The 23,738-nt window shown below is 42.1% G+C and overlaps 1 protein-coding gene across 1 annotated transcript in view; it reads right to left on the bottom strand.

Moving 5' to 3' along the window:
• Positions 1 to 23,738, bottom strand: part of LOC126188477 (beta-3 adrenergic receptor-like) — a gene marked incomplete at its 5' end in the record, with an annotated part of 177,236 nt that overhangs the window by 54,540 nt on the left and 98,958 nt on the right. Inside the window, one exon of the mRNA XM_049930080.1 lies at positions 2,381 to 2,606. Coding sequence (XP_049786037.1) covers positions 2,430 to 2,606 — 177 coding nt within the window. The remainder of the gene's footprint in view (positions 1 to 2,380; positions 2,607 to 23,738) is intronic.

The following is a 23,738-nucleotide window of genomic DNA, read 5'->3' as shown; positions in this document are numbered from 1 at the left end:
GGTGTTCTTATTTCAATTTCCAGGAGTGTAGATAGGCGCGGACGCCTGAAGAGGTGAGATTCATTTTTTTTTTCAAAGGACACAAGTGGCTTTGGTAAGTATACCTTTTTTCGTATTAAAGAAAAAAAGTCGTTAATGCCACCGATCGCTATAAGAGGGACATCCGGGTTCAAATCCGAGTCCGTCTCACCAGCCCAGATATTCGTATATCGCTAATAGGTAGTATATCTGTATTTAACATAGCTGATGCCAACATATTTGCGGCCAGAAAATTTATTTCGAATTATCGTAGGTAATACTTTAAATGAAGACAGTAGGCTACATTAAAATTTTATTTACACAAATGTTTTGATTTAGGCCCAGGCCTATAGGTTAAGACTAACATATTATGTAAAATGAATTATATTGCTCAAAAAATGGCAACTGATTAGTGTCACAATGAAACTTTTGTCCAGCCTTGTCCAAAATATGAGATGTGCTTCAGGTTTCCATTATGTTACAGTTGTTGCGCAATGTCTTGATCTTAATCATTTTCTTCCAGCAGTAAGTACAACAATAAATTGCCATCACTAATTTGAGAAACGTGCGTCTGCTTACACAAAATGCTCACAACTGAGCTGCAGGCTATTTGCAAGTGGCGCCGACAGGCAGCGAGCCCAAATAAAATACTTTAACTTCTGTTTTCTCCGTACCTTAGTGATACGTGGCTTTTCCTTAAACTATAAAACTACATTTCGTAATTTCGGTGTATTAGCTAAATTTAGTATACGCATCACGTGAAATGAACCAAACATAAAGAAGGCCAGCAACTATATCATTTTATGCTGCAGAGTACTAGGATATTTAAGTATCACAGTAACTACGACCAAACTGCTACTTCATCATCAGGCTATGATTTGAAACTGTGCCAGTTAGTTTAAAAAATGGTTCAAATGGCTCTGAGCACTATGGGACTCAACATCTGTGGTCATCAGTTCCCTAGAACTTGGAACTACTTAAACCTAACTAACCTAAGGACATCACACACATCCATGCCCGAGGCAGGATTCGAACCTGCGACCGTAGCAGTCGCGCGGTTCCGGACTGAGCGCCTAGAACCGCGAGACCATCGCGGCCGGCGCCAGTTAGTTTACTCAGACTCGAATGAGTTATATCACATTGTACTATAGTGAAGAAAAAATGCAAATGTGAAAAAAGTAGTTATAATTTTTAAAATAAAAATGAGAACCTCTACCCACCAAAATCTAACCCCAGGCGTTAATGAAGCTTTGCTTCATTTACGTACAGTATTTTTTACTTTCTAATGCCCTTTTATTGTTTACAGCAAGAAAACAAGAAAACACTATTTTCTCGTGTACTTCAAAATGGTTCAAATGGCTCTGAGCTACTAAGGTCTTCAGTCCCCTAGAACTTAGAACGACTTAAACCTAACTAACCTAAAGACATCACACACATCCATTCCCGAGGCAGGATTCGAACCTGCAACCGGAGCGGTCGCGCGGTTCCAGACTGTAGCGCCTAGAACCGCTCGGCAACCACGTCCGGCTCGTGTACTTCCATCAGTCGCTTTGTGAGAGCCGATTGTTTCTTTCCCGTATGTTCTTTTCACTTACTGCTGCTCATGATCTGTTTCTAACTTCAAGAGCACATCAAATAACTTTTTACTTGGAAATAATCCCAGCAACTAAAACGCGCAACTAATAAAATAAACAAAACTTTTCCTTTTGCCATTAGCTTCAGACGCAGCTGTAGCTACTTATTCAGTTTCAATATGGTAGACTTCGTGCCACCACAATAAATCTTGGCGCATGAACTGCAGCCAAGTGTCCGGTCTGTATAAGCGTTACTCTGTGGTAGCACAGCAACCAACAGCACACATCACTGTCAACAGCCGGCCGGGGTGGCCGAGCGGTTGTGGGCGCTACAGCCTGGAACCGCGCGACCGCAACGATCGCAGGTTCGAATCCTGCCTCGGGCATGGATGTGTGTGATGTCGTTAGGTTAGTTAGGTTTAGGTAGTTCTACGTTCTAGGAGACTGATGACCTCAGAAGTTAAGTCCCATAGTGGTCACAGCCATTTGAACCACTGTCAACAAATAACGCTGAGCTACAGCCAAAAACAAATGACTAACATCCACCCGCTTCTACCGATTCAGGGCTAGGGAGCAGATCTACCAACTTAAACTGTACTGACGACAATGGTTTCACCGTCAGATCCCTCATGTTAAACGAGGGTGTGTTCCGTGCTTCAGCTACGTAGTGGAGCTTAAAAACTGTCGACACCACAGTGACACTCAGTAACGACCATACAAGTCACGCTGGTTGCGGGAAGCTGACGTTTCTGAAAGGAGGCAGCTGGACAGCGAGAACGGGTACCCACCCGGTGTCGCTCACACGCAGAGATGTGTGGGCTCAGAAGGCGGCTGCCGTCACAGGGTGGTGGTGAAGGGCTGCGGAGACAGCGTGGGGCGGCGCAGCGAGAGGCCGTTGTGCAGCTGGCTGCCGTTGGAGGCGGCGGTGACGGCCACCGGGGGCCGCGCGGGGGGCGGCGCCTCCGCGGACCAGCAGGCAGCGCGGCAACTCCACGACATGCGCTCCATCGCCACCTGCAACGAGACAGCTGTGCACGTTCCGACACACTGTAGGAACCTTGAATATTGCTATTATTATGAGGGACGTTCCGAAAGTACGTTTCGTCATTGTTTTTTGAAAGAGAAGATGGTACACCTAGTGACGCAAATAAACGCCATATGAATTAGGGCTGTTGATAAAATAGCGATATGTCGATACATCGAATTTTTCGAAAAAATATAGAGATATGTCGGGGACACTTTTCCCCCGATATAATGATATATCGATACTAAAATGGCAACACCGAGTGCCGATATTTATTATTTTATATTATAGTTCTTTGCCGTCCGGAGTGGCCGTGCGGTTCTAGACGCTACCGTCTGGAACCGAGCGACCGCTACGGTCGCAGGTTCGAATCCTGCCTCGGGCTTGGATGTGTGTGATGTCCTTAGGTTAGTTAGGTTTAATTAGTTCTAAGTTCTAGGCGACTTATGACCTCAGAAGTTAAGTCGCATAGTGCTCAGAGCCATTTATATTATAGTTCTCAACAATTTTCGGTAAATATATGAATTTGTTCTTTTCCAATCTTAGTACAACATAATTTTACTTTCACTCTGTGAAGGAGTCTTACTACTTTTTCAGCTTTCATAATTTTCAATCTTTCCCCCTGACTGTATAAGGCCGGCCAGAGTGGCCGAGCAGTCCTAGGCGCTACAGTCTGGAACCGCGCGACCGCTACGGTCGCAGGTTCGACTCCTGCCTTGGGCATCGATGTGTGTGATGTCCTTAGGTTAGTTAGGTTTAAGTAGTTCTAAGTTCTAGGGTACTGATGACCTCACATTTTAAGTCCCATAGTGCTCAGAGCCATTTGAACCATTTTTGAAGTTGCGTTAAAAACAGTTTTGAACGTAACTGCTGTGCTACTTCTTCACATCGGCAGTCTTCAAAATGACAAGACTGGTCTTTGCGGTAGGCGGAGATGTGTGAGCGGTAATGCTGATGTGACTGGCACCTGGCGGTACCAACAGAAACTGTAGCGTTTAGCTGCATCACAGGATTTTGACACTACAGCTGCTAGGTCGCTGGTGTTGGTAGAAACGAGAAAACAGGGAAGTAGACATGAAGTGTTCCAGAAAAATCCGGTATGTGACGAAACCCAACGACGGACCATAGGACACATTTTATTGTCGCACTTACATGCAATTACGATTGTTAACAAAGTGGTTATCGCCAAGCGTGAACGTGCGTCATCTTCCTTTCAGTTCTTTCTCTAAGAGGGATAGGCAGGCTGCTAACTTGTTGATGTACAGAATACCTAATAATATATCAATACTTAAATATGCAGCTCTAAAACCTACAGTATATTTACAACGCGCATCTGATATTTTATAGACCGGTACATGGATCATTTTTCCGTCAATACAATGATATATCCACACTTTTTCAGTATATCTGTAGCCTATAATGACTTTTTTAAACATCGATATATCGGGTTCTCCATATTTTAAAAATTATCAACAGTCCAAACATAAATCCACGCACGTTGCTCGTTCAACTACGGAAGGGGTGGCAAGGGAGGAGGAATGACGCGTGCACAGAGTGCCGAAGAATAGAGAGTAGCAGCTGCCTGGTGCCCGATATTATTCGAGTACACATCACGATGTCACACGTGCAAGTACTGGCGGCGTGCTTGCTGGTCATCCGGTATATGCTCATATGTGTGTTAAATCTTATGGGACTTAACTGATAAGGTCATCAGTCCCTAAGCTTACACACTACCTAACCTAAATCATCCTAAGGACGAACACACACACCCATGCCCTAGGGAGGACTCGAACCTTCATCCAGAACAGCCGCACAGTCCTTGACTGCAGCACCTCATACCGCTCGGCTAATCCCGCGTGGCCATCCGGTATAAATGTGCTTGTGTGTTGGTCATCCATGAACGCCTACGGATAGTGTACAGTGAAGAGGGCTCGTCTCGCCAAAACGAATGTCGCTGGTACTGCATGCTCAGAGAAGGGAAGTAGGTGTGGTGGATGCAGGTTAAGTTGGCGTCTGTTCACGTCCACAAATGGAAACAACATTGCTAGGGTACAGGACATGGCGACAGCAGGCACGTGCATAATGGTGTGAGACGTGGAGTCTTCACTCCGTATTGGCTGTGCTCCGGCCCCTCACATGCTCCGTGCTTCGTTGGGTTACGGAAAAGTGTCTGTGAGATGGGCGCCGAGAAACCTGACCTCCAATCACAAGAGTGAAAGGATGAGAATCAGCCTAGGTCACAGCTGCTTGTATCGCAGGATACCGAATTTTACCAGAATTGTTTCTTCAAACTGATAGCACGCTAGGTCGAAAATAATGCAAAGTGTGTTGTTGATGGTGCTATCGTGTACTTTTATTCGGCAATAAAATTTCCGGGTGAAAAACATAGGCGCTGGCATCAAACCATCAATCTCAGTGCAACTGAATAATGACAATATTTGTTTTACCAAACGCGTTTCGCCACAATTTATGAAGCCTAGATCGGTGGCCTGTAATATAATTAAAACAATAAATAGCCTTTAAACAAAATCACTACAGAAGAATTCCAAGAATCAGACATCCACTGTTTCAAATGCCAAAGCTGCTGTGCCGTGCATGGTGGAAGGAAATGCACCAATAATGGTACAAGATAAAAGAACGTATCTTAGAAGAATGACGTAATTACTCCACATTTGCAGAAAATTTAAGACAATATAGTTATTGCCTCACAAATACAGAACAGTAGGTGAAAATGAACAAACACGTATCAACTGCAACTCACAAATAAACCGCCTGCAGCGAACACATACGCACACACACGTACGCGCGCGCGCGCTCTTGTACTCGCTCGCACACGCACGTATGTAACTAAAGTGCGCGTCATTTATGTTGGCGGCCGAGTTTAGGTTCGTTCTGCGCATCTGACGTCAAAAAATACAGTCAGCCAATGAACAGAGAACGACGTTGCCAGATCTCGACTGCAGAGCAGAGCACGGACGAGAGTCTTCAGTTTTAGAAACGTTCAGTCATAAATAAAGTAATAGAACAAAAGCAATGTCTTGATAGCAGACTTTGTTTTATAGAAAGTTTGAAAAAAACATTCTTTATACCAATTGCTTCATATTCTATTAATTAATTAAACCAAACAAGCAATAAGACTCCTAAATCAGGCAATAGCAAGGAAAGGTGTTCATATCAATTTCACGAACCGCTTTTTCGCAATAAAGAACAGCGGTTATTAGTTATTTCCTATTGTACTTCGACGAAGTGCGAGTAAGTCATAGGCATACCAACAGTGTTTGTCAGAATTTTGTTAGAGTCCTTATAGAGGTACAACGAGCTGCGTTAGCGTAATGGTTAAGGCCTTGGGATAGCAAGCGATGGGTACAGAGTTCAAACCTTGTGCGATGCTAAATATTTTCTTTATTTAAAAACAATATCGAAGTGTCTTACTTCACGAATTTTATTCGTCTGAATGCAATTTTTTGAAATTTCTAGTGCTTTGTCTCTTCATTAACCCTTTCGCTGCTGCAGTCACGTGCTCCCTGCATTCCGCGCTGAGTCAAACGTGCCCGGTGTAAATAAAACTTTTGTTACAGTCGCGAAAGAAGGAATATTTCTCAATATTACATACGACACCTATGTGGTACTTAAATTAAATGAGATATTGTTATACAGTAAATTTTATATTAAATTTAGGTATCTTGTCCACATTTCATTCTCAACATTGTGGCAACTAAAATCGACCATACGGAAAGTATACTCTATGGACTTTTACCTCTGCAAACTCTTCAAAATTTAATGCTGCATAATAACTGCGTTGAACATCGAAACAAAATTAAGTCATTTATGGGGGGAAGCTATCAGTCAAGAAGATGTGTAAAAATCTAATTTTTGGGCCAAATAGTTTTTGTGGAATCGAATGATAAGAGTGTCAAAGCAGTCGGAACACCATGTGTCAGCACAGGCGAGCAGTGCAGTGACAAAATCGCGCACAGCGCGGAATGCAGGGAGCACGTCTCTGTAGCGGGGAAAGGGTTAATGGGGCCGTGGTGGCTTTACTTCATGAACTGTGCGCTCCCCCCCCCCCCCCCCTAAACGTAAGCTTGCGAACTATGCTATACTATGGCGCTGCTTCTCTTGGCGCGTGCGTCGTGTGCAACTGGCAACGCAGCAATCTCGCGCGTCTGGGCGGGCATGCGCGAGCCGCCAAGATAAAAGAATTCAACTATATTGTCCATAGACTTCACAAAATACAGTCTACACTTGTGAGCACTACATAACACTAAACACATTAACATGGTGGAAGACTGTTTCTGCAATATGCATCCTGCGCTGAAATTGGTTTGTAATGTTACAGGTAGAACACCAGATTCTCCAGCAGTACAATAATAGCACATTCGTTGATCAGCCAGGACATTATGACCACCTACGTAATAGCCGGTATGATCAAAAAATGGTTCAAATGACTCTGAGCACTATGGGACTTAACGTCTGAGGTCATCAGTCCCCTAGAACTTAGAACTACTTAAACCTAACAAACCTAAGGACATCACACACATCCATGCAAGAGGCAGGATCCGAACCTGCGACTGTCTAGGTCGCACGGTTCCACACTGTAGCGCCTAGATCCGCTCGGCCACACCGGCCTGCCGGTATGTTCACCTTTCCACGGATAGCTACGGCGACGCATCGCATCATGGAGGCAAGGAGGCCTTGTTATGTCACTGGAGCGAGTTGGCACCACATTTGTACACACAAGTCTCCTAATTCCCTTAAATTCTGGGCAGTGGAGTGATGAGCTCTGACGCCACGATCGTTTACATCCCAGATGTGTTCGATTGCGTTCAGATCTTGCGAGTTGGGGGCCAGTACATCAATTGGAATTCGTCACTGTGTTCCTCGAACCGCTCCACCATACTCCTGGCCTTGTAAGATAGTGCATTATCTTGTTGAAAAATGCCACTGCCGTAGGGGAAACATAATCATGAAGTGACGTACATGGTATGCAACCAGTGTACAATACTCCTTGGCCGTCATGGATGAGCCATAGATGCCCATGAGAATGTTCCCCAGAGCATAATGGAGCTGCAGCCAGCTTGTCTCCGTCCCGCAGTACGAGTGTCAAGGAGCTGTCCCCATATAAGACGACGGATTTGCGCCCTCCCATCGGCATGATAAACAAGGTATCAGGATTCATCAGAGCATGCAATGCTCTGCCACTGCGCCAACCTACAGTGCCGATGGTCGCGTGCCCATTTCAGTCGTAGTTTCCGATGTCGTGGTGTTAACATTGGCACACGCGTGGGTAGTCGTCTGCTGAGGACCATTAATAGGATTATTCGGGGCACTGTGTATTCAGTCGCTCTTGTACTCTTCGCAGCATTGAAGTTTGATGTTAGTTCCGCCACAGTTCGCTGCCCGTCCCGTTTTACCAGTCTACCCTGCCTACGACGTCCGACATCTGTAATGAGGGACGGCCCCCCAACTCCACGACGTCTGGATGTGGTTTCACCTTGGTTTCACCACGTGTTGAAGGCACCACAGGACTCCTCGAACACACAAGTTGTGCAGTTTCCGAAATGCTCGTGCCGGGCATCTGGACCGTCACAATCTGCTCTAGATCAAACTTAGATAGATCGAGCGTATTCTCCATTGTACACACGGGCTGCAGGCGAACTGACACTATATGCACCGTGCGTGTGTCTGACTAGGAATCATTCTTCAACAGGTAATGCCTGTACGTGTTTATAACGATACTAGGCCTGTGATCACAATGTTCTGGCTGATTATTGTATACAGTAATATGAATACACATAGAAAATAATAAAACATATAATGACCAAACGCTGTCTGTTTCAGAACTATTTGTAACTTACGTGTACAATTTCCAAAAACTCATAGAGTTGAAAGTTGCTGCATAGGAATGAAAACGTACGAGTATTGCTGCTCACTGATGACGCCGTAAAAAACCGCGGGGAAACATATGTGGCTACGGAAACAGTATTAGTTTCTTCATGTCTGGATGAAGCTGTTGATACCGCAACTGTTGTTCGGTTAATGAAACACCACTCCAGTTAGTTTTTTAGAACATTATTAAGTTCACGTACATAATTTGGGGAGAATACAGATTTTTTTGTTTTTATAATAGCAGACGAGACACAATGTTTATGCAAGTATAATGTACAACTTAGGTCATGCTGAGGAGTAGCAACGTCAAATGATAAAAATACTAAATGTCACGCGACTTTAAAAGCGTTAAGCGCCCAGTGAGACAATGGGCGTGTCGTAATAATAAACACATTCAATCCGAAAAACAAGATAGCGACAAGGTGCGCAGTATCGAAAATAACCTTGTAATCTTCCATACAATGCTGAAAGGCTATTTTGTGGTAATAGAAAGAGGCCAAGGAAAAGACACTTAATAAGCAACTTACGTTTAGTAGCGGCAGTTTCCTGTATATATGTCACCTATTTGACAAATTCCTGTAAAGATTTTCCACAAGTTCACAGCTGTAGCCAGTTGTTTGTAAAGATACTTTTGCAAGCAATTGACGATGCGTCCAAGCTATGCCGGAGCCTTCAACACTACCCAATTGTTCTTATTTTATTCGTTAGAGATCGCACACCTCGTCCATTATAAACATTTTGCGCTTTTATTAATTCAAAATCATTACTTTTAGCTTTTATTTTTAAAAATATTACGACACTCTCATTTTCTTAGGACGTCACTGGGGGCAACATTTTAAATCTTTTGGACTTTGCTGCATTAACGTATGCTTTTTAGGATTTTACCTGAAAAATACTATAATTTTTAAGAACATCAGAAAACTCTTTTCAAGCTAAACCATTTAACAGTTTTAAAGTATCGAATTGTACACACTTTATAATTACAAAACGCTTACTTTTCTCATGTCAGTGGAAGTAAAACTTGATTATATCCACCTGAATCCTATTATTTTTATCATTTGACGTTGTTTCTCTGGAGCATAACGTTAAGCTATTTATTATTTCTGCACTTTTCCTGTACAAATGTAAGCATTCTTTCTCATCTCCCATAGTAATAAAAAATGACTATATGCCCATTATGTTATGTATTAATATCTTGCAGTTTCAGATACACCTGATAATAGCCTGATGTAAAGGTCTAAACTTAATAATGTTGTAAAGCAAAGTGAGTGGAGCGGCGTTTCATTAAATAAAGTAAACATCGCTTTTATTCAGTTACATACAGACGGCCCTAACCTAAAATCCTAAATATGCCCGTAACCGTCCGTACTGGTACGCCCTCACAGGATAGCAATAAAACTTTGACATGACTTACATTAAATAATTTGAAGCACTTGCGGCTAAAAATTAATTCAGAAACTTCAGTAAATAATCAGCGTCCACATCTACATATCACTTTCAAGTGTGATGCGAGGGCGACGAAGAGATTATGAACAGTAAATGATGATACCTTGTTAGTGAAGTATTGTTCCATGATTCTTGGGCAAACTTTTAAGCGGAGTCTCCCTAGAAATTACACAATAGATTTTTGAAAGAATTTTCACAGCCTGACGGATAGTGATAAATGAACAAGTGAGGTACTGATTCCAACAGCATGAGGTCTATATTTGCAAAAGAAATACTCAATTGATTGAAGGAAATCAAGGTAATTAACTCAACTTCATTTGTTATTCGAAGGAAAATTGGCAGTGGGTTTTTGTCCTAATTTTGAAAGGAAAATTATACTTTGGGTTCAATCGCTTTATGTCCGAAGTTTCACAGCTAAACAAAGAGTTGTCAACGGACAACTAAGTGTCAAATGGACTAGTGTAAGGTCCAGTTTTGCACAATAATATTTTTAATAATAATGACCATAATAATAGTAATAATAATGCTTGACAGTTATCAGAGTAATTAAGAGAAGAATAATTAGTTATTTGAAGGAAAACTGAATTATTTGACGAACAGCTGCTGCTAGCTATGTAATTGAAGTGAGAAAAAATTAAAAATCGTAGCATAAACTGCAATTTCTTTGCTTCATCTTGATCATATGTTCTTACAAATAATATAAAAGACACCGATAAGTAACGAAAACGGACGGAAAATAAATCGTAATACCAAAAAATATTTATAGGAGGGTAATGGATTTTCGGGATATATTTGTCTAGGTAAAATATGTAAGTGATTAACATTACAAGATCACAGGTTTATGTAAGTGCGAGATAATCCACTGCAAATGTGAAATACTGGTACATTCGTAAACGGTATAAGCACCAGAATGTTGAACGTATGCATGCAAACGTGCATGCATTGTGTTGTACAGGTGCTGGATGTCAGTTTGTGGGATGGAGGTCTATGCCTGCTGCACTTGGTCACTCAATACAGGGATGGTTAAACCCGTTTCTGGATGACGCTGGAGATGTCCGATGATGACCCATACTAACTCTATTGGAGGCAGATCTGTTGATTGAGCAGGCCAAGACAACATGTCAAAACTCTACAGAGCACGTAGGATTACGGTAGCGGTATGTGGGCGAGCTTTATCCTGATGGAAAACAACCATGGAATGCTGTTCATAAACGGCAGCACAACAGCTCGTATCACGAAGCTGACGTACCAATTTGGAGTCAGGATAAGTGTGATACCCATGAGAGTGCTCTTGCTGTCATACGGAATAGCATCCAGGCCATAACTTCAGACGTAGGTCCAATGTGGCTAGCAGGTAGAGGGGTTGTTTGCAGCCCCTCAACTGGTCTCCTTCTAACCAACACACGGCCACCAGTGGCGCCGAGTAAGAACCAACTTTCATCAGAAAACACAGCAGACCTCCACCCTGCCCCCCAATGAGCTCTCTCTTGACAGTACTGAAGTCGCAACTAATGGTAGTTTCGGTTCAGTGGAAGGCACGCGTCGGGGCGTCTGGCTCGGAGCCGTCCTTGAAGTAACCGGTTTGTAACTGTTCGATGTGTCACTGTGGTGCCAACTACAGCTGAAATTGATGCTGCACATTCAGTACGACGCGACAGAGCCATACGCCGTAAACGATGATCTCCCCTTTCGGTAGCATTCCGTGACCGTCCGGGGCCCGGTCTTCTTGAGACCATACACCCTCGTGACCACCACTGTCATTAACCATCCACAGTGGCTACATCCCCGCTATTTCTTTCTACAGCATCGCAAAAGGAACATCCAGCCCCCCGTCGCCCTGTTACACCACCTCATCGAAACTGAGTGAGGTTTTGATAGTGCCATTTTTGACTGAAATCAACTCACAATGTCCAATTTGAAAGATAACTAACATTGACTACAACTACAGCCTGTCTTCAAAGCGAACGTCATTTGCATCTTCATAGTGGCGCTACTACTACTTCGACTACGTTCTTCGCGGCTCTAGAAAGTATTTCAGTTGTGAAAAATAGGTTTCAGTTTTCCGGAAATGTTATATAAAAGAAAACAATCCTTTAAATGCAGGAGTGCTTTGATGTGGTTTATTGAATAGTAACTCTGTGGATCTGTCTGCTTTATTAAAAGTTTTGCAAAAAGATCTGTCCCGGCATTAGATTCGACATAAGATGAGGTTTCTTTATCATACACAACCTGAACACTTCTACTTGTCATTGTTACAAGATATTTTCGTAACTATTACTAGTAGCATTGGTAAAGTTCTCTCGCAGCGTCTTAAATACTAACACCTCTATTTATTTCAAAAATATGGTAGTAACGAGTTGTTAATTGTATCAATTAAATTTCGTGGCAACATCACAAATAACGGAGAACGCAGTGCTTTATAAATTTTCTGTGAAGGTGTTGAAGTCAGTGTATGTTGTGACTCTTTTAGCTAAAGAAGACGTTTCGATTGCAGAAAATGTATCAACCATTCAGTAATATTGGGCAACGATCAGGAAGGGAAACTCATTTATCAACGGCGGGGATTAAGGAAGAATATATCGGATTATACCAGCAAGAACCCCCCATGAACCATGGACCTTGCCGCTGGTGGGGAGGCTTGCGTGCCTCAGCGATACAGATGGCCGTACCGTAGGTGCAACCACAACGGAGGGGTATCTGTTGAGAGGCCAGACAAACATGTGGTTCCTGAAGAGGGGCAGCAGCCTTTTCAGTAGTTGCAGGGGCAACAGTCTGGATGATTGACTGATCTGGCCTTGTAACATTAACCAAAACGGCCTTGCTGTGCTGGTACTGCGAACGGCTGAAAGCAAGGGGAATCTACAGCCGTAATTTTTCCCGAGGACATGCAGCTCTACTGTATGATTAAATGATGATGGCGTCCTCTTGGGTAAAATATTCCGGAGGTAAAATAGTCCCCCATTAGGATCTCCGGGCGGGGACTGCTCAGGAGGACGTCGTTATCAGGAGAAAGAAAACTGGCGTTCTACGGATCGGAGCGTGGAATGTCAGATCCCTTAATCGGGCAGGTAGGTTAGAAAATTTAAAAAGGGAAATGGATAGGTTAAAGTTAGATATAGTGGGAATTAGTGAAGTTCGGTGGCAGGAGGAACAAGACTTTTGGTCAGGTGATTACAGGGTTATAAATACAAAATCAAATAGGGGTAATGCAGGAGTAGGTTTAATAATGAATAAAAAAATAGGAGTGCGGGTTAGCTACTACAAACAGCATAGTGAACGCATTATTGTGGCCAAGATAGACACAAAGCCCATGCCTACTACAGTAGTACAAGTTTATATGCCAACTACCTCTGCAGATGATGAAGAAATAGATGAAATGTATGACGAGATAAAAGAAATTATTCAGGTAGTGAAGGGAGACGAAAATTTAATAGTCATGGGTGACTGGAATTCGTCAGTAGGAAAAGGGAGAGAAGGAAACATAGTAGGTGAATATGGATTGGGGGGAAGGAATGAAAGAGGAAGCCGCCTTGTAGAATTTTGCACAGAGCATAACTTAATCATAGCCAACACTTGGTTCAAGAATCATAAAAGAAGGTTGTATACCTGGAAGAATCCTGGAGATACTAGTAGGTATCAGATAGATTATATAATGGTAAGACAGAGATTTAGGAACCAGGTTTTAAATTGTAAGACATTTCCTGGGGCAGATGTGGATTCTGACCACAAGCTATTGGTTATGAACTGCAGATTGAAACTGAAGAAACTGCAAAAAGATGGGAATTTAAGGAGATGGGACCTGGATAAACTGAAAGAACCAGAGGTTGTAGAGAGTTTCAGGGAGAGCATAAGGGATCAATTGACAGGAATGGGGGAAAGAAATACAGTAGAAGAAGAATGGGTAGCTCTGAGGGATGAAGTAGTGAAGGCAGCAGAGGATCAAGTAGGTAAAAAGACGAGGGCTAATAGAAATCCTTGGGTATCAGAAGAAATATTGAATTTAATTGATGAAAGGAGAAAATACAAAAATGCAGTAAATGAAGCAGGCAAAAAGGAATACAGACGTCTCAAAAATGATATCGACAGGAAGTGCAAAATGGCTAAGCAGGGATGGCTAGAGGACAAATGTAAGGATTTAGAGGCTTGTCTCGCTAGGGGTAAGATAGATACTGCTTACAGGAAAATTAAAGAGACCTTTGGAGAGAAGAGAACCACTTGTATGAATATCAAGAGCTCAGATGGCAACCCAGTTCTAAGCAAAGAAGGGAAGGCAGAAAGGTGGAAGGAGTATATAGAGGGTTTATACAAGGGCGATGTACTTGAGGATAATATTATGGAAATGGAAGAGGATGTAGATGAAGACGAAATGGGAGATAAGATACTGCGTGAAGAGTTTGACAGAGCACTGAAAGACCTGAGTCGAAACAAGGCCCCGGGAGTAGACAACATTCCATTTGAACTACTGATGGCCTCGGGAGAGCCAGTCATGACAAAACTCTACCATCTGGTGAGCACGATGTATGAGACAGGCGAAATACCCTCAGACTTCAAGAAGAATATAATAATTCCAATCCCAAAGAAAGCAGGTGTTGACAGATGTGAAAATTACCGAACTATCAGTTTAATAAGTCACAGCTGCAAAATACTAACGCGAATTCTATACAGACGAATGGAAAAACTGGTAGAAGCTGACCTCGGGGAAGATCAGTTTGGATTCCGTAGAAAAATGGGAACACGTGAGGCAATACTGACCTTACGACTTATCTTAGAAGAAAGATTAAGAAAAGGCAAACCTACGTTTCTGGCATTTGTAGACTTAGAGAAAGCTTTTGACAATGTTAACTGGAATACTCTTTTTCAAATTCTGAAGGTGGCAGGGATAAAATACAGGGAGCGAAAGGCTATTTACAGTTTGTACAGAAACCAGATGGCAGTTATAAGAGTCGAGGGGCATGAAAGAGAAGCAGTGGTTGGGAAAGGAGTAAGACAGGGTTGTAGCCTCTCCCCGATGTTATTCAATCTGTATATTGAGCAAGCAGTAAAGGAAACAAAAGAAAAATTCGGAGTAGGTATTAAAATTCATGGAGAAGAAGTAAAAACTTTGAGGTTCGCCGATGACATTGTAATTCTGTCAGAGACAGCAAAGGACTTGGAAGAGCAGTTGAACGGAATGGACAGTGTCTTGAAAGGAGGATATAAGATGAACATCAACAAAAGCAAAACGACGATAATGGAATGTAGTCAAATTAAGTCGGGTGATGCTGAGGGAATTAGATTAGGAAATGAGACACTTAAAGTAGTAAAGGAGTTTTGCTATTTAGGGAGTAAAATAACCGATGATGGTCGAAGTAGAGGGGATATAAAATGTAGACTGGCAATGGCAAGGAAAGCGTTTCTCAAGAAGAGGAATTTGTTAACATCGAGTATAGATTTAAGTGTCAGGAAGTCGTTTCTGAAAGTATTTGTATGCAGTGTAGCCATGTATGGAAGTGAAACATGGACGATAACTAGTTTGGACAAGAAGAGAATAGAAGCTTTCGAAATGTGGTGCTACAGAAGAATGCTGAAGATAAGGTGGGTAGATCACGTAACTAATGAGGAGGTATTGAATAGGATTGGGGAGAAGAGAAGTTTGTGGCACAACTTGACTAGAAGAAGGGATCGGTTGGTAGGACATGTTTTGAGGCATCAAGGGATCACAAATTTAGCATTGGAGGGCAGTGTGGAGGGTAAAAATCGTAGAGGGAGACCAAGAGATGAATACACTAAGCAGATTCAGAAGGATGTAGGTTGCAGTAGATACTGGGAGATGAAGAAGCTTGCACAGGATAGAGTAGCATGGAGAGGTGCATCAAACCAGTCTCAGGACTGAAGACCACAACAACAACAACAACAACAACCAGCAAGAAAATTATTTGAGCATAGAAATCTTAACTTATTTTAATTTTACAAATAGATAATAGGCAAAAGAGCGAAATAAATCTAATTAACACGTCTTCTCGTAGTTAAATACAAAAACAAAATGTATATTCTTATTACTTGTCGTTACGCCTGAGAAAATAACAAATTTTTTATGTGTTCCCTAATATCAAGATATATGGCATTTATTTAGTGTGTGTTACTAAATGTCATTAACTATAAATGTTTTTCGATATTTGTTTTGGAGCCTCCAACGAGCGAGTATTATTGTCGACACATATCACACTTCGACTATTTTTTTCTTTGTGAACGAAAGAATACCAAATCAGAAACCAGAAAAAGTTTTTTACATAAATGTATTACTTTTCATATGACAACTAAATCTTCTGTTTTCTGTTTCGCTTGATTTTTATCACCACGCTATTTGCTAATCAATGTCTAAGTAAAAATAACATAATTTTTCAAATGTGATAGGATAACATCTTAGATTCGAATCTAACGCCTTACCTTACCATTTATTATTAGGGACTCGGTGAAATCATATTAGTAAAAAGCATGCGCACTTGATACACGAACATTGCATTGAGAATGAACAGTATACTCAGCCTATCTTAATGCATGCGATTACCATAAGCCAAGCAGTAATATCGACAAGTTGTTACTTTATTGAGAGGATGATCACATTCGACGAAGAATTACAAGTTTAGAAACCACTGTGACATGGCCACAACTATTGTCAAAACTAGTTTAAGCTGCTGCATACACGTACATGGAGACGTTGCCATATCTCTGGATAGGCTAATGCGATTAGCGCTGTTTGCAACTACGAAGAAATTGCGCGGCAGCATTGCGGCTGGGAATTGCTTGAAGAGGTCTAGTAAAAATTGTATGTGCTGTTCTAAGAACATTTTCGTAGCTGTGACTGACTTGATGACGTGTGAGCGAATTAAGCAAAATTATTAAAATGTCTAACCTGCATTGCACCCATACGCTATAAATACACTTAACGAGACAAATAGTGGGATACCAATATACACAGATGCAGATCGCAATAGTATCGAAAGCACAAGGCATAGGGGAGCGGTGAATTGGCGGAACTACCATTTGTACTCAAGGGATTCATGTGAAAAGATTTGCAGACGTGATTACGGCCGCACGACGTGAATTAACATAGGTTGAACGTGGATTGGTTGTTGGAACTCGAAGCATGAGACAGTCCATTTCTGAATTCCATATTTCGCAGTGTCAAGAGTGTGCACAGAATACCAAATCTCAGGCATTACCTCTCACCATGGACAACGCAGTGGTCCACAGCCTTCATTTAAAGACCGATAGCAGTGATGTCTGCGTAGAGTTCTCAGTGCTAACATACAAGCAACACTACGTGAAATAATCGCAGAAATCAATATGGGACGTACAATGAAAATATAAGTTAGGACAATGCTGCGAAATTTCGCATTAAAGGGCTATGGCTGCAGACAACCGACGCGAGTGTCTTTGCTAACAGTGCGACATAGCCTACAGTGCTCTCCTGGGCTCGTGATCATAACGGTTGGGCCCTAGAAGAGGGCCTGGTAAGATGAGCTCCCCCAATTTCAGTTGGTAAGAGCTGATGATAGGGTCCGGGTGTGGTGCAGACCCCACGATGTCATGGAACCAAATTTTGAACAAGGCACCGTACAAACTGGTGGCGGCTCTATAATTGTGTGGGCTGTTGTTACATTGGATGTACTGGGCGCTCTAGTCCAACTTAACCGATCAGTGACTGGAAGTGGCTGTGTTCGGCTACTTGGAGACGATCTGTAGCCATTGATGGATGTCCTGTTTCCAAACGACGAGGTGATTTTTTTTTTATGACTATGCGCCGTGTCACACGGCCACAATTGTTGGCGCCTGGTTTGAAGAACATTCTGGAAAATTCGAGGGAATGACTTGGCCACCCAGATTACCCTACATGAATCCCATCGAACATTTATGGGACATAATGAGGATGTCTATTCGTGCATAAAATCCTGCGCCGGCAACACTTTAGCGACTATGGACGGCTATAGAGGCACCACGGCTCAATATTCCCACAGGGGATTTCCAACGCCTTGTTTATTCCATGCCACGTCGATCTGCTGCACTACGCCAAACAAGAGGAGGTCCGACACGATATTAGGAGGGATCACCTGACTTTTGTTGCCTCAGTGTAATACCAATCACATTCACCATTTCGGTGTACATCGTATTAATATTGGCGTTGTGTATTGGCGTACTGAAATGGTTTTTTGCAAGAGATACACGTACGTTTCTATCAGTTAAAACGTAGCCATTGGTAGCTTGTTTCAGTCCATTTACTGCTTTTAATACAGATGTGATATCTGAACGCACGTTTCATCAGAATTTTCCCCACTGACATTGGCGCTTTAGATGAAAAGTAAAAGAAACAATCTAGGCTGACAATGAAGTCTACACGAACAAAGCTAAAAGGTGAGTCTGAGAATTTTGGCATACGGTCATGTACGATGTATGTTAAAAACCGCGCATGCGCATTGAGTGACAAGTCATTGCAAAATAAATCACAAAATAGCGTAATTCGTTAACATAAAATTTTCCTTCAAACTAAGGAAATTGGCGAAGGAGACTTACGGAATGTTAGTGCAAATAAACGGCATTGAAGCAGGCGTACAAAATGTATGTGTTTTCAGTGGTTTAAACGCTTTAGAGATAGAAAGTGAGGTGTCGAGTATTAGCCGCGTTCGGGTCGACCGGCAACATACAAAGTGGCAGACAACATCGAATGAGTGTGATGGATGCCTGCAGATGATTGGCGGCTATCTGCGAAAACCATAGAAGAAGAGTTCAACATTAGCAAGGAAAACGTAAGAACTGTTGTCCGCAATCCTTTGAAACGCCGGAAGATTTGTGAGAGTTTTGTACTGCACACATCGTAGATTTCATCGACATGTCTGAATGGAATCTGTGGCTTTTGGAAACCCGACACTACCAGTACGATTCTGACCAGGTGAAGGTCAATGCTATTTTGATTATCGTCTTTCTTATCTCCAAACCCCCCCCTTCCCCCCCCCCCCCAAAAAAAAAAAAGATAGTCAGCTGTCAACATGCAACATGTTAATTGCATCTTTAGACAGCGAGATCTTTATACATTATAAATATCTACTCGAGCGTTAAGCTTTCAACCCTGAAGTTCAGGGAGAATTCTGAATCGGCTGCTGCAACGCATCTGGCGGGTCAGCCTAGACCTGTGCTGAAGGGGACAGTGAAATTTCCTACACGACAAAACCCTTCCGCACACTGTGGTTCAAGCACTCAACTTTCTCGCTCAACGCAAGGTGACTGTTCTTCACTACCCTCTTTATTGTTCAGATTTGGAGCCAGCAGACCTCTTTTTGTTTTAAATGATTTAATCTTGCTTTCAGCTGTTAGAATTTTATTTTGCGATTGAAATTTCGGCATTAAACCGTTTTCAAGCATAAGATTTTGACCTACTGGTTTATGTCATCGCTGCCTAACAGTGGGTTAATCCCGAAAATGCAATCGTAAAATAAGATTCTCTCAGGTGAAAGCAAGATTAAATCCCTTAGAAAATTATAGACGATGTGAACCCAAACACAATAAGAAATTAGACATAGTCTGGTTTCCCCCAGCCGTAAACTAGTCCTGAAAGGCATACGCTACCCAGACGTTATGTATTTCTAACAAGGCGTGAGCACAAGTGTGTTGTAGCTGCTTTGAAGGCCAGTAGGGGTACTTTGTTTATAACTGTTGTCTCCTTTCACTTCTAAGGCCATTCATCGAACTTCTCAGACGCACCTTGTATATTTTTCGGCCGGCCAGTATCACAGACCGACGGCAACTTCGCGAAGGGAGGGAAATGAGGACAGTACTGTTCCCCGTTCCCTGCCGGCACCTTTCTCATCTGCCTATTGTAGTTTCCTGTAGCTCTTGAGTTTCATGTAAACATCCATTATGTCAAAGAATCTATGAGGCCATAAAAAAAAGATTCATTTTCTTGCTAGTATTGTAATAAAATTATCATTTTCATCTCGATGATTTTCCAAGCGATTTTACTTTTTAAATCTTGCGTTGAACTCACTAGTCCCACATGTAAACTGATGAAAGTATTCTCCACTCAAATAATTTTTCGAATTATTCACTGTACGCTTTTGTTTCCCTGTGCCTAGACACTCAAAACTCTTCGTTAAGAGGTGTTGCGATCGTTGTGTACCTATCACCTATTGTACATGCGTAATGCCGTGTACATGTATATACGGTTGTCATCTCTATAAATTGCACCACGTGAAAAGACGTAGATCTATGTCCGTCCACCTGAAGGTTCCTCCTCCTACTCATTGAAACTGTGTTATTAGCACCTATATCATTAATCTTAAAAGATGATAACTGTTGCAGTTTTCCGCCAAACTAAAACGTTCCTGGTGTTACTTTACAAGCCTGAGCCGATTATGGTGAGGAGGGAGGGAAAAATTTCCCCAGTCCACACACTCCCTCACCCATCTCTGCTGGTGGATGGTCACCGAGGTGGCCGTCTCACATTTAGTCAGTGGTCATTAAGTTTTTATCGAGCAGCACCAAATAATTTTATAATTCTGTTGGCTGCAGCGGGACAAGCAGAGTTTTGTCAGAATCATTGTCTTTTTTCTTTGAGCCTACTGCGGTAAATAATGGCCACGACTCGAGTCATTATTAGCAGAAATTCAGGCACTGAGCCATGTAATGAAGGAAATATTTCATCAACTGGCCATACAGCTGAGTTTTAACTAATTGAATCATTGCGTAACCAATCCACTGACCAAATTATCTCATCATCTGACTATCTGCCACCATACTCTGAAACATGCAGTTGTCTGGTATGCACTGTCGATGCAAGAGGACAGACACGCCGTCGTTGTGTATATTACAGTACAGCGGTAAGACATATTAAGTAATCGTTAAAAAAGGTTTCTTTTGCGAATTACTGCTAATTTTATCGTTATTTCCTAGTATGCAGCAAGCATTGTAATCGATTAGATAATTTCAGTACCTTCTACATGGTTTCCAATGCTTTTGTGATGAAAGGCAGCTTGCTCTTCGTGATTGCTAAACAGCGGCTGCGAGTGCTACTAATTTTTAACAAGAGAAAAAGTCATGTATGTGTTTGAATTGTCCTTAAATTATTCTTCTGTATCATAGTTGAGAAGTAAAAATTCGATTTAACTGAAAGAAATAAATATGTACATAGGTCCACGTATATGGGTACAGGCGTAATGAGTCACCTACTATGCAACACAAATAAAAACCATAGTTTTAGGCTGACCCATGTTCCTTTCTCAAATGCTCACATAAATTGTTTAAAGGTTCTACCAGCTGTGATTGATGAGGTATTATCAACAGCCCGATAAAATGCAACTGACAGCATACAAGTAGACTTATAACTACATTATACTGACAAAACTGAATAAACACCGACCTACACGACACGTGAGTAGTTCTTGATGTGTCGTGTGGCCGGCCCCGTGATAAAGAAGTCACTGCTGTACTTATTGAATGGTATCATTGCTTGATACTGACATTACATAATGTATTCTGCAGTAAAGTAACGGCGTCGTCTACAACGTCTTATGATGATGTGGACAAGGCTGTGAAGTTGATCGTAGACGGGTTGTTATGCAACCACCGCTTTTCTGGATCTGGGCCACAATGTTTGCCGCATGTAGATGATGGCAGGAAGATAGTAAACCTTACTATCGGAATACATTACATGCATTCAATAACAAAAAGTATGACATAACACAACGACTAAGAATAAAATAAAAATCGTTCATTTGTATATATTTGTATATAAAGACACTTAACAGAAGGAGAGCAGTTTTAGAGGAAGTCGTTTACACGGAATAAAAAGAGTTCTATTGAACTCCTGCAGACTGCCAGTTTCTTCCATAGACATACTGTAAATTCCGATCCCCTAAAGCTTGACTTTTTAAGAATGCCAAGGGATATGTAAGTTATCTTTTATGCAATTGACGTGATATCTGGATGACAGCAGATATTTTAATCATCAACTGATCCCCGATAGATCTACTTTAGTGCAAAGCACACTTACAGTGCGTTCACAAAAATCTGGAAACACCAAAAATGGAACACTTTACCATGCCTAACATGCTGAAGGGAAAATTTTGGCACTCAAAATAGTTTCCAGTAGTCTCAGAATGGACAAAAACAGCTCCTTATGGAATTTTACACCATGTTCCTGCAAAATAACGGCAAGCTCAGGCGAATGATTGAGGTGGATAGCCATCACGTACCCTTCTCTCGAAAGCAGGCTGCGAAGGGTCAGTAATACGAGTCATATTCCGAAAGTAATGTCTGATTAAGTGTGACATGGAAAACCACTGAGAAAATCCGATGGAATTTTGCACAGATGTGTTGGGCAGTGTCTTTAGTGTCAATCGCTTTCAGATCAGAGCGCAAAGTGATCACGTAGAAATGCCTAAAACAACAGTGTGCCTCGCCAAGTATGTGGATCTGGTGAGACATTTCGCCTGAAGGTATGCAGCCCACGTAACATAAATGCCATGCGTTTCTTTCTTCAAGACAATTTTTAGCCGTTTTCTGTAGGCTCAATATTATAGACGATTTTCGATATGAAGGGTTTGATAACCCACAATAACGTCCTTAATTGGCTCCCTCCGTTGTTCGTCTCTGCTCACATGAACCACTGGCTACGAAGACATTTTGGCACAAACAACGAAAGACAGACTAGCGAGAATTGGCGGAAAGCACAGGCGGCTACTTTCTGTGACGGGGGTACTGGAAAGTTTGTACAACGCCACGACAAATGTTTAAGTCGGAGCGGCGACTATTTAGAGAGGCAGCTGCAAGATGTGGCTAACTATTGAGGATAAAAAAAATTAAATTTTTACTGTGATTTTCATTTCGCAACCAATCGTATCTTATTTTCCGAACAGCCCTCATACTAAGATATGGTGGCTGTTGTGGCCAGGACACAAAGCCAATCTCGGGCGAGGTGAGCTATGTGAACAGGGGCCCTGTCGTCTCGAAATACGGCGTCACCATTGGGAAACACACACTGAAATGCAGGATGCACTTGATCAGTCAAAATGCTAATATAATCCTCGGTAGTAACGAAACTTTTCAGAGTAAACATGAGGCCCATGAAATACCTCTATACGGATGCCGTATTATCACCGAACCGCCGCCATATTTCACTTTTGGGACTTAAACTCGGCCACAAGTTGGGAATAGCGTGAAACACGACTCAGCCGACCAAATAACTTTCTTCCCTAACCCATAGTTCTGGTTTTATGACTTTGGCGCCACTTTTCCCTGTTACTGGCATAAACATCACCAATGAGTGGTTTTGGAATTCCAGATCGCCAAGCAGTTCCCAACTTACGGAGCTTCTTTCGTCTCGTTTTAGTGGTGACAGCATTAGCGAGTGCGATATTCAGTTCTGTAGTCAAATTCTGCAGTTATCATCCTCTTATTTTTCGTCACAGTCCTCTTCGGTGACCAATGTCACGTTCACTCAACACACACTGTCATTCGTGTTGTGACTTAGCGGATGATGTTCTCCCGATCTCGTTGTATGTGGTATATCTCTTCGATCGGTGTCTCTTGAGACACCAAACAATTTGGCTATCTTGATTACGGAAGCACCCAAAATATGAAAACCAACAATTTGCCACTCACAACTACAAAGAATACTGTTCTTACCGCAACTGACACATGCAACGTATTGATGCCATTGCACATGTTCCGTTACTGGTCATATAGAACACAGCATCCTGCAGGCTTAGCCAGCATTTGCATTTATGTTCAAGCATGAATTTTGGTCCAGTCCCTGT

This window comes from Schistocerca cancellata, chromosome 5 (genome assembly GCF_023864275.1).
Source record: "Schistocerca cancellata isolate TAMUIC-IGC-003103 chromosome 5, iqSchCanc2.1, whole genome shotgun sequence".
Taxonomy (NCBI): Eukaryota; Metazoa; Arthropoda; class Insecta; order Orthoptera; family Acrididae; genus Schistocerca; species Schistocerca cancellata.
This window is presented reverse-complemented; position numbering and strand designations above follow the sequence as displayed.